Source organism: Oncorhynchus clarkii, unplaced genomic scaffold, assembly GCF_045791955.1.
Source record: "Oncorhynchus clarkii lewisi isolate Uvic-CL-2024 unplaced genomic scaffold, UVic_Ocla_1.0 unplaced_contig_2937_pilon_pilon, whole genome shotgun sequence".
NCBI lineage: Eukaryota > Metazoa > Chordata > Actinopteri > Salmoniformes > Salmonidae > Oncorhynchus > Oncorhynchus clarkii.
In genome coordinates this window covers 63,907-75,619 of record NW_027258241.1, presented here as the reverse complement: position 1 = coordinate 75,619, position 11,713 = coordinate 63,907, and the positions used below count along the sequence as shown (strand labels likewise).

General features: G+C 44.7%; 1 protein-coding gene across 1 annotated transcript; it reads right to left on the bottom strand.

The window, feature by feature from the left end:
- Positions 1-202: 202 nt before the first annotated feature.
- On the bottom strand, positions 203-6,082 carry LOC139396236 (serine-rich adhesin for platelets-like). Its single transcript, XM_071143380.1, has 4 exons — positions 1,697-6,082; positions 1,199-1,452; positions 762-849; positions 203-627 (listed from the first exon to the last, which is right to left on the bottom strand). Exons 1-4 carry the CDS (start codon positions 5,241-5,243, stop codon positions 452-454), a joined length of 4,065 nt encoding a protein of 1,354 aa, XP_070999481.1. The 5' UTR covers positions 5,244-6,082; the 3' UTR covers positions 203-451.
- Positions 6,083-11,713: the final 5,631 nt, after the last annotated feature.

The window sequence follows — 11,713 nt, the reverse complement described above, 5'->3', positions numbered from 1 at the left end:
TCTGCTGCTGTATTTATGTGTTATCTGTGATGGTCTTGTTTGTCTTGTGTAGTTTCTTAATCATTGTAGCTAAACTGAATGTGTAACATGTCTACGCAGGGCCCAGCTGTAAAATACACCTTGGTCTCAGTCTGTGTTCCTTGTTGAAATCAAGGTATAATAATAATAATATGATCCATTCATGGCTTTAGTTGTGTCTTGATCATGTGAATAGTCGACAGAGTTTTCTCCTATATGTCTGTCTTTATGTGACGACATCTTTTCTGTATTAAAATGTGATTTCCACAATCAATAATCATAAACAGTGCTTCACTATAACTACGTTTGACGATGTGGTTTGAAGTACCATTATCTTGCACAAACAGTAAGACGACTATAGACAGAAATCAATGCAGTAATGTTTTATTAAATAAAGGCTCTGATTAAAATAGTAATAAAATCTGGCATTTGGCTAATTCTTCTTCCCAAAAGCTTCTCTGAATGGTTTGGAGACGGCTCTGGAGATAGCTCGTAACACCCTGACTATGAGAGGGCGTTTACGGGACTGGGACTCCTGGGGAGCAGGGGCCAGTGTGGTTGTCAGGTCCTCTTTGGGTGGGGAAGTGGATGGAACCTCACACTCAGCATCTGTGAAAATAATATTTCATAATCAGAAAATGAATGTGTGTATCTGTCTGTCCGCCTGTATCTGTAGTCACCGTTTTAACAAGCTGGCCATAGGGTGATACATCAATATGACATTATCGATGCTTATCACTTACCCTGTGAAATACGAGTCTCTCTGAGACGTTTGGTAGGCAGAGAATCCTGTTCAGGGTGGCTCTTTGGTTCCCCCTTTGTCTTGAACAGCTGTTGACAAAACACATCAGGACAACTGAGCATGTGTAAAATATATGGCATGGATCCCAAAAGGCACCCTATTGGCTACTTAAGGCACTACTTTTGACCCATCGAGGGCCCATCGAGCTCTGGTCAAAAGTAGTGCACTATATAGGGAATAGGGTGCAATTTGGAACACATCCATTGACTCTCTCTCTCCCATGTGTATTAGGATTGTATTACAGCGGCCTCACTCAACCTCCTAAAGACAATGACAACAGCATTGTTCTAATGCAGAGACAATAGGGGTTTAGTGAATCTGTAGGGTACATTTCAGCCCTGCCTTACAGAGGTAATCTAAAGACACTGAGCCCTCTACCTTAATCCTGATCTTTGGAATCTTGACAATTTTGTGTAGGAAATGCCACTTCCTGTTCTTCTTAGTCTCTTCCCCCCTGGCAGAGGGAAGGCGGGCCATGCCGTCAGCCTTTACATCAGCCGGGCTAAGGCCCCTGGCAGGGAATTCCTCAGTAGCATTAAGGTCAGCCACAATACCATGAGTGATGTCACTTGCGGCATTGCTGGTGTCTGAGTAAGAAGAGCAAGCTGGTGTGACCGACCTGGGTACAATAACTGGGAGAAGAGGACGCAACAATGGAAATCAGTCACTGTGTCCCAAAAGGCCTTCTCTTCCCTTTATAGTGCACAACTTTTGAACTGGGCCCATAGGGTCTGGCTCTGGTCAAAAGTAGTGCACTAAATATGGAAGAAGGTGCCATTTTGGACGCAAACAGCAAAGTTCACATCATAAAACGCAATGTAGTGAGCATCATGTTACAATGAAGTCCTATGCAGATGAAGAGGTACTTTCACTTACCATCCTCCATTGCAGACTTGGACAGATCAGTCAGGCTGTCCATCACCATGTCTGTCATCAACTTGATGACCTGATCCAAAACCCTGTCAGCGGTGGGTGGCATAGGCCTAACCAAACACTGCCCCAGGAGTCTGCTAACAGAAGTCTGGGCAAAGCTGTAAACGAGCTCTGACGCATCGTCCTTTGACAGCTTCCTCAGTGCTGGCTTTGGCAGCGCTGGTTGAGAGAGGCTTCTGTGGCCAGTCGTGGATTGAAGCTGGCGGCTTATGGTTATTTCCTGAATGAGACCATGGACCTTTGCGATCAGGTTGCCAGACGCATCTTGAAGGGCTTCAATTGACAGGAGTCTATCCAGATTTTCTTCTGCTGAAGTCATCTCTGGGTCGTCTGTCTTCAATGTGTCCATTATAGTTTTCACTATGAGACTGGTGTCAGATATGTTTATTTCTTGTTGATTCACAAGCGCTGACTGTGAACCTGTCTTGTCCATTGCGTTAGAGGTATGGCATTCTGTCCTTGTGATCTCATTGGCAGCACTCATGTCAGGCAACAGGTCAAGGCTCTCCAGTAGAGAGTCTAACATGTTAGTGGTTATCAGACGCTCCTCCCTTGCATTCTGCCCAACAGATGAACTCTCAGAGTTGGCCAATCTGCACTTGATCACATTTAGGATCAAGCTGAGCGTCTCCTTTGCAGTTTTGCTAAAGCCTTCTTGGCTGACTGCCACTGTTCCGTCTTGTAGAGCCACAAGAGGTTCACAACTTGCACTCAATCCACTACCATGGAGAGGAGAGGTTCTCTTCAAACTGGTGTCGCTCACAACTGACATACTCCTGGTAGGCAGAGTGACATCCTCACTGCATGTGTCAATTACATGGTGGTCTGTGGAGGAGCCACTCGAAGACACAAGGGCTTTAGACCTTTTAGTCAAACTGACTTTTGAAAATGGCTTCTCACTTCTCACAGACGGAGGGCGGCTCCTGTCCTTAACAAGAGCAGTGTCAGGGGACTTTGAGCATCTGAGTGTCTCCACAGGGGTGGAGTCCAGCACATCTTTGGCTGTGGTGACTGACACGGGTGGAAAAGACAAAAAGACGTTCAGTCTATCCTTTACTCTGTGGTACATGGTTTGAGCAGCATCCAATAAGGTGTCAAAGACAACTCTGGGATTGAGCTGGGACTGCAGCTTTTTCTCTCCTAGTGGGAAGGAGTCTGCGTCCTCCACTGTGTACTGGGATAGACTTTCAAGGTCTTGCATGATCATATTCACTATATCTTCAGTTGTAGAAACCACATGGTGTGAGAAGGTGCTGCTAGTCATGCTCTGTGGCAAAGAACAGTTGGCTTCGCTAGCAGCTCTGAGAATGGCCTCACGCACAATCAGTTTGGCCGTAGCTTGGAACTCAGCACTGTGAAAGCTCTGGATGGAAATGTTAGAGGATCTGCTGGCTGCACTACGAGATCGCGTGAGCCTGGCAATCTTGGCTGACGTCCCGTCACTCGAAATGGTGAGGCTCTCCAATTTCGAAATTATAGAGTCCAACTTCTGGTTGAAGTCGAAGGATGCATTTGACATGCTCTCGCATTTGACTTCCTTTGAAGTCTCCACCCTCAGCACCGAGATCACCTGTTTGATGACCCCTTTAGTGCAGGTGTCGAGGGTGAGCTGGTGGGCTGAGGACATTGAAGAGGTATTACTGTCTGTCTTCTGTACAGGAGATACCTCCACAGTGGTCTCAGTTACAAGTAGTCCAGTGTCATATAACTCAATTTGCACAGGAGTATTTTTTCCCTCAGTGAGAAGGTGAGAGGTGAAAAGCTTCCTCAGTTTGTCCAGGGTTTTGGTATAAATCTTCTGGGAACCTGAACTCACTTCCATCCAGAACATTTTGCGACCTGATTTCGTACGCATGGAGGTCTTATTGACCTCAGATACCTCATGCAGGTCGGAAATAATTCCACCAAATAGATCAGAGGATGCACCCTCAATATTCTCAGCGGAAACGCAGACAGACAGAACTTCTGACAGTTTCCCAGTGTCGGTTTTATCCAGCACGCTAGTATATGTCACAGCTGCATCCTGAATGACCTGAGTGATGCATTGCTCAGCTTTGACGATATACCCCTCCACTGGTTGACCATGGAGGATGTCAACTTTATCAACAGGGAGCACATTCTGAATACTCACATTCTCCTCTGATGGGCGTGGGCTGTTGAAGATAATGCTCTCAGTGACCATGTTAGAGGAGGCGAGAGATGAGTCGAGAAGCAGAGACCTGTATATTGTCGAGGTGGAGATCTCTGGGTGCTTAATCATAGCAGCCTCCTCCAAAATGGCCGACGGGCCCTGGAGGATGTCAGAAATATCCATGTCCTCAATGCTCTCTACCAGAGACGATAGTAGGTCTCTGGCTGACAGGTCGGTTGGTCTCTGGTTCTCGAGCTCCATTTTGATTGCTTGACAGACCGTTGCTGCAGCAACAGCAGAGCTACAACACAACTGCTTCAAGGTGGAGTCAGAAATAGATGACAGATCTGTCATGGACATGGTGGAGAGTTGACTCTCAGAGACAAAGGGTCTGAGTTTGACAGACACCTGTCTGACCAAGTCCCCAGCAAGAGCTCTCATATCTATTGCTCCACTAGCTGAGTTGTAGGAGCAGGCACTCTGTGGCCTTGACGGGCTCCTGCTATCCAAAAATCCTGTTATCCCAAAAACCTCAAGTACAAGATCCACAACATCGGATGACACTTCTGACATTCTGTTGTGGGACAGAAATTGACTTGGATGAACGGTGCCTGCATTCAGAGTCCAGTCGCAAACAGAGTTGTCGGACTGACTCTGGACTACTGGAACTAGACAGGTTTCACTTGGACCTTGGCCAAAGAGTTCTGCCATTTTGAGCAGAACTGATCTTAAGACCTTTGACTTGGAAATGTTCAGCAGTGGGTCGTTGTTGGACAGTCTGGTGGACGGTCTGCTAGCCGATCTCTGAACAACTAGGCTTTGTATTTCTGCCGAAACGGCAGTGAGAAAATAGGTCAAGGGGCTGGTCGCTCGTCCCTTGTTTCCTCCGTTGGCTTTAGCCTTAAAGATGCTATCTATGATGATGACTATAACCTGTCCAGCCAGAGGACCCAATATGGCCTCAAGCTCCCTCTCTAACTCAAGGGGAGACTTGTAGCCGTGCGCAATATGCTCTATGGCATGGGAATACATCTTAGCAGACACCATGCTTAGCATTTCTTGGGCAAACTGCTGACTTGCTGAGATACTACCAGACAGCGGACCTAGAGTTCCCTGACTGAAACTTCGCATTAGCTCAGCCAATCTGGAGTTGAGAAGGTTCATTACCAACTCTACAATACCCATCATAAACCTGGTGTCCGTTGGTATTTTGACAGGTCTGTATTTCTCCCGTCTACTCCAACTGGATGACAATACGATGCCACTCTGCGACTGGCCTCTCTGGACCATGTTGAAGACAGAATCCTCAGAGATTCCAAACACAGAACTCAGTGGTGCCGAGTGGGGTCTGTGTCTCATCTCTCTATCACCACCCTCAGGTGAGGAGACATATCGCTCTTCATCATCACTCAGCAAAGAGGTCTTGGACCTGCAGAATGCACAACAGAAATGAATAGTACATGATAACAAAATACAACATATGATCCAAGAATTTGGAAGTACCTAAGTAGTATTTCTCTCTAGGCGGATCTGGAATGGATATTTGTACTTATAACAAGGGACATGGGAATAATGTTTTTAGAAAGACCTACAAGAAGAGGAGGGGAAAGGGGTAAGTACCTATGAGAGGAGGGGATAGGGGTGAGTACCTGTGAGAGGAGGGGATAGGGGTAGGTACCTATGAGAGCAGGGGATAGGGATAAGTACCTGTGAGAGGAGGGGATAGGGGTAAGTACCTGTGAGAGGAGGGGATAGGGGTAGGTACCTGTGAGAGGAGGGGATAGGGGTAGGTACCTGTGAGAGGAGGGGATAGGGGTAGGTACCTGTGAGAGGAGGGGAAAGGCGTGGGAGTTTGTGTGCTGCAAGTAGTTCTTGAACTGGTGCGTCTACTGGGTCCACCACGAAAGCTGAATCTGACGCTGCGGCCAAGAGAGCTCACTTCTCTAGCCTCATTACTTCCTGATCCAGAAGAGCTTGACGAATCAGAGAGCCTGATCTGCATGGTGAGGTCAAGGGCGGGAACGACCACAGTGGATGTAGACTCCATCACCCAATTTGTAATATCCATGCACCTAGCACTAAACTCATCTCTGCTCATCTGAAATGTTAAAAGACCATACAGAGTTAGTTTGTTAACGGAGCTGCACTGCTGCACCATGTGTTTACTCAAGCTAGTCAATTAAAGCAGTGGTTCAGGATGTTCCACAATGCTGGAAAGGGGGGGCCTGAGTGAAAAAGTTTGGGAACCTCTGAATTAAAGGTCCTGCATGATTTCCACCAATAGGAGTTTGGAATGTTTGGTCCATCTTACCAACATGAACTACTTTAGAAGTGACTAGAACTCACCCCGGCACGCATATTCTCACTCAGCAGATTCCAATGGCTGAAAAGTAAATTAAAAAAAGGTACACAAATAAACTACATGACATTACCTCTATTCTCTTAGATTACGTTATGGATGGACCTCTACGGAACTAGGCCACATCCAAACATCCCTGATTGGTCAGTTGAGTCCCTTGTATTTGCCCGAGACACCTCACCTCCTTCTCAAAACCCATTGGACGAGATGGTCAAAAGGGAGGGCTTTCTCATCCAATGGGTTTTGAGAAGGAGGCGAGAAGAGAGGACTCGAGGAGAATGCAATTGAGATTGTCCCTATGGGTACGTCCCAAATGGCCCCTATTCCTTAAATACGGAACTATTGTTGACCAAGGCTCTAATAGGGAACATATCTAGGGGATGCACAGGGAACCAAAGAGCAACTAACCCATCCTTCATGTCCTGCACAAAGGTGTGTAGGTCTGGGTAGCTTCTCTTTCCCCTGCTGAGGGTGAGGCTGGTCTGGGAGGCTGCAGCCTTGCGGGTCATGGTAGTGAAGGTCACCACTTTAGCCTGATGGGGACGACAGAAAGCAGACTTAGGCTGGAATTCAATCAAATTCGCCATGCAGTGTTAACGTAATGTCTGTTTACGAACTACTGTCTGCGTGCACAAACAGACATGTACAGACACACACACACACAGACACTGTTATCTGGAAGCATTTACCTTTGCCACTCGTTCAGTCTCCTGGGATTGAGATGGCCCGGCTGTTTCTACATCATCACTCTCCTGCATGACACTCTCTCCTTCGACCTCCAGTGTTAGAGTTGATGTGGATGTCTTCAGATCAACCTGATTCAACTCACTCTCTCCTTTGGCCTCCTAGATTAGAAGACCTTTACTAGCTCAAGCTTGGACAATTAATTTGTCATTTTAATCTTCAATGCGTCATTAAAACACAAAACATCATACCTCCTGTGACTGAGATGGGATGACAATGGCCTCGTCCAACTCACTCTCTCCTTCAACCTCCTGTGACTGAGATGGGATGACAATGGCCTCGTCCAACTCACTCTCTCCTTCAACCTCCTGTGACTGAGATGTGCCATCTGTCTTCAGATCAGCTTCCTGCATCTCAATCTCTCCTTCAGCCTCTAGTGACAGAGTTGGGATATCTGTCTCTAGAACAGCCTCTTCCAACTTGGTCTGTCTCTCAACCTCTCTGTGATCTTTATCAGATCTAGATACAGAAAAAGGAATCTCTCTAAGGTCACTATAAAATCCCCAGAACATCATGTCAGGTGTACAGTTCAGTTTACCAGTCAAATTGCCGTGATCAGAGGCTCTATCCTTTCTAGTGATTCTATTTCTATGGTCACATCATAATGCATCATATCTATGCTTGTGTCCGAAATAGCACCCTATTTCCAATATAATGCACTTCTTTTGGCCGGAGCCCTATAGAGTGCCACAGGAATGAGTCATAATCCCCATAAAACATAGTAGTCAAACAGGGAAATGGTTCCAATCGTTTTTACACCATACACTTTTCCCATAGTGGATTTTAGAAACACTTAAAATAAGGGCTGTGTTTCAGGTAGGCTTACCCTGGTGTGACATTTTGATAACTGTAAATCTCTCTAGGACAAGGTGACTTTTATCAATATATTTGCCTGTATTTACCCCCAAAAAATGAAATGCTAATTATCTGCTAATGTGGCTATCATAAAGAACTACAAATGCCACGATGATCATGCTGATCGAGGCAAAGGAATTCTGTGAACTGTTTAGTGAAAGTTTTAAATTGACACAAAACCTGTTAGCAAAGGTGTCAGCTAGAAATGACGTTTAGGAGCTTGCAGGGATTTGTAGTTTTGCATGTCTACTTTGATGCTAATTACAAATTTCGAATCAGAGTAAATAGAGCCAAATGTATTGCTAAAAGTCACCTTGTCCGTGACAGATTTACATGGTTCTAAAAATGGCACACCAGGGTAAGCCTACATGAAACACAGCCCTTATTTTATGTGTTTCTGAAATCGCCTATGGGAAAAATGAATGGTGGAAAAACGATTGGAACCATTTCCCTCCCTGTTTGACTGCAAGGTTTTATGGGTATTACGACACCTAAAAAGACGGGTTGGTTGTTTAGCAACAAAACTGGCATGTAACTGGGTAAAATAGACAAAGTAAATAGACAGGGTTCGCTTAGAACGTTGACAACATGTAAACTATATTTAGTCTCTAAATGTTACCGGCAAACAAATACATTTGCATAATGAGCACTTGCTAGCTGAGGTTTAGAGTCATAACAAGATACACGCATTCCGGCCATTGATGAGCGAGCGCATGTTTTTCATGACCAGCCAACCAGTGTATGGATCTTAGTTAAAAGTAGTGCACTAGCCTACATAGGGAATAGGGTGCCATTTAGGACGTAAATGTGAAGGTGGTGTCATAGCCTTTGACCCTAGACCCCCATTTGACCCACAACAGATTCTACTGTACCTTTAGCCAACTCTCATGACTCCCCGGCCATAGAATTTGTAGTTTGATATTACAGAATGAATAGCACATCATTTCATTTATTTAACAATATTTAATCCACAGTAATTAATATAAATGGGTATTTCAAAATAATTATAAACTGGGTGGATTGAGACCTGAATGCTGATTGGCTGAAAGCCGTGGTATATCAGACTGTATACCATGGGTATGACAAAACATGTATTTTTTACTGCTCTAATTATGTTGGTAACCAGATTATAATAGCAATAAGGCACCTCAGGGGTTTGTGGTTATGGCCAATATACGTCGCCAGACCCACTGACTCCAGGTCATCTACAAGTCCATGCTAGGTAAAGCTCCGCCTTATCTCAGTTCACTGGTCACGATGGCAACACCCACCCGTAGTAGCACGCGCTCCAGCAGGTGTATCTCACTGATCATCCCTAAAGCCAACACCTCATTTTGCCGCCTTTCGTTCCAGTTCTCTGCTGCCTGTGACTGGAACGAATTGCAAACATCGCTGAAGTTGGAGACTTTTATCTCCCTCACCAACTTCAAACATCTGCTATCTGAGCAGCTAACCCATCGCTGCAGCTGTACATAGTCTATCGGTAAATAGCCCACCCAATTTTACCTACCTCATCCCCATACTGTTTATATTTATTTACTTTTCTGCTCTTTTGCACACCAATATCTCTAGAGACCTGTACATGACCATCTGATCATTTATTTATCACTTCAGTGTTAATCTGCAAAATTGTAATTATTCGCCTACCTCCTCATGCCTTTTGCACACAATGTATATAGACTTTTTTTCCTACTGTGTTATTGACTTGTTAATTGTTTACTCCATGTGTAACTCTGTGTTGTCTGTTCACACTGCTATGCTTTATCTTGGCCAGGTCGCAGTTGCAAATGAGAACTTGTTCTCAACTAGCCTACCTGGTTAAATAAAGGTGAAATAAATAAAATAAATATACCATGGCTAAGGGCTGTGTCCTAGCACTTCGGGTTGTAAGAACAGCCCTTAGCCGTGGTATATTGACCATATACCACAACCGCTTGGGCCTTATTGCTTAAATAACATGCCTACCTTGAACTCTTTCTTCTCCACGTCCTTGCAAAATCAGCACATTTCCTTGCCAAAATGAACGCTCCTCCAGGACTAGCGAGAATCAGACTGAACTGCTCCCGCGGTTTCTCATCAGTTTCAACGTTTATCAGTGATGACGTAACAATGCTGTGCAGATTTGACGCACTTCCAATCTCGCGCTGATGCAACGCCCTGAGCGGTTGAAAGCTCACGCATGGAAATCCTGCGAGTTGTACACAAATGTAGGCTACTATTGCCCTTAAAAATGTAATGTTGTGGACGCAATGCAAAATAAAATAAAATACATAACCCACACCGATAACCCAGAGTTCATCATTAAATAACATTTATTACTCATAAAATATACAGCAAACTTCAGATACTGAAAGAATTCATGGGAGTTTCGAATTCAGTCACCATTTCATATGTACATGCTAGTTTCATCCGTTTAAAAGAATGATAATGACACGAAAAACCCGTGAACCTGTGAATCTCTTGTTGCTGATTTGGTGAACATAGCAAATGTATTGCACATATTTCCAGTTAAAATGATTTTCAAAAAGAGACAAATTGGGATTTGAACAAGCAATCACATACAAGGATTGAGAGGTTTCATTTTTTGAAGAAGTTAAAGCAAGCAAAACCTGTTAAAAAACATTGATTATAAGACCAAAGACAAATAATATCGATATTTATTTTCCAACAGAAGAAAATCTAAATGCTGCTGTCCTACCATTGGTGTACAGTGTTTCTCCTCTCCAAGGGAGACATGTTTTCCACCTCACATGCCTCTGGATAGTATCAGTGCTTTTCACAGACATTGTAGTACTTAGTGTGCATCATTGTTGTCGCTCATACAGGTGCCCCTACTCTCCTAACCTCCCCTCAGTAACTAACGAAGGCACAAAATGACAAATATCACAAGAAAGAAAACATGAATTAATAATTAACTTTCTAAAATACTTTCTAGAGGCCAAAGGACAGGTAGGTTTAATATTGTAATAGGTCCCTTCAAAAAGTCGTGTTGCTCACATACCAGCATCCAAAATGGCACTGCTTTTGACCAGAACCCTATGGACCCTGTTCAACAGTAGTGTACTATTCAGTATAGGGTTCCTTTTGGGATGCATTAAATCTTTACAATTACTCATCAGAGCAAATGCTACCATTTTTTTATTCCCACAGAGCTTAAGACATGAATGATTTTATTAAAATATTTGTTCATATAAAATGTATGATTTCCCCTCCTCCCACATGGATTACAGACAAGAGGCTAGGTGCGTTCTGACTGTCTTAGTGTGCGGATAAACATGACAATCACTCTCATGAAACTTAAATGAAACATCACTCCTTATGTCTTTTCTCAGCACAAACACTCAGCCCAATTTCTATACTCAAAACAGGTTTTGAAAATGCCGAAACGCAGGTTTCTACCGTTTAGGACCTTTGTGGGTAAAGGTAAAGATGGGGTATAGCAGCAGAAGTTCCTCTGAAGTCCAGTATCTGCTGGAAGGGAACCTGGTGGTACGAGAGGATGAGTGTGGGCCTGTTGTGCTTCCCCCTATCCCTCCCTCTTCTCTCTCACTGTCTGAGGGACTCTTAAGGTTCCTGTGCGGATGGCTTGGTTCGTGCCCTCCCGAAGCTGGCTGTGGTGATTTAAGCAACGCTGTGTTTATGTGTGTATTTGTTTGTGGCCTCTGGCCCACTTCGCTGTCCCTCTGTCCAGTACGTACCGTTGTAGCAGGCCCAGTGTAGTGGCGTGTAGCCCTGGTTGTCTGTGATGACGGGGAGGGTCCACACTGACTGGGCCCCTTACCTTCCCGAACCAGGAAGTTGGCGCTGTGCTGCACTCCTCGTGACCCGTCACCGCCTAGGAGGAAGGGAAGGGAAAGGAGGGGAGGCAAGA

Excerpts from the sequence above, each read along its gene's own strand:
- LOC139396236 (XM_071143380.1), bottom strand. The coding sequence starts at position 5,243 with ATGAGACACAGACCCCACTCGGCACCACTGAGTTCTGTGTTTGGAATC. Across the intron at positions 850-1,198 it reads TTCCAAAGATCAGGATTAAG|CTGTTCAAGACAAAGGGGGA; the intron begins GTAGAGGGCTCA and ends TTTTGTCAACAG. Across the intron at positions 628-761 it reads AGAGACTCGTATTTCACAGG|ATGCTGAGTGTGAGGTTCCA; the intron begins GTAAGTGATAAG and ends TTATTTTCACAG.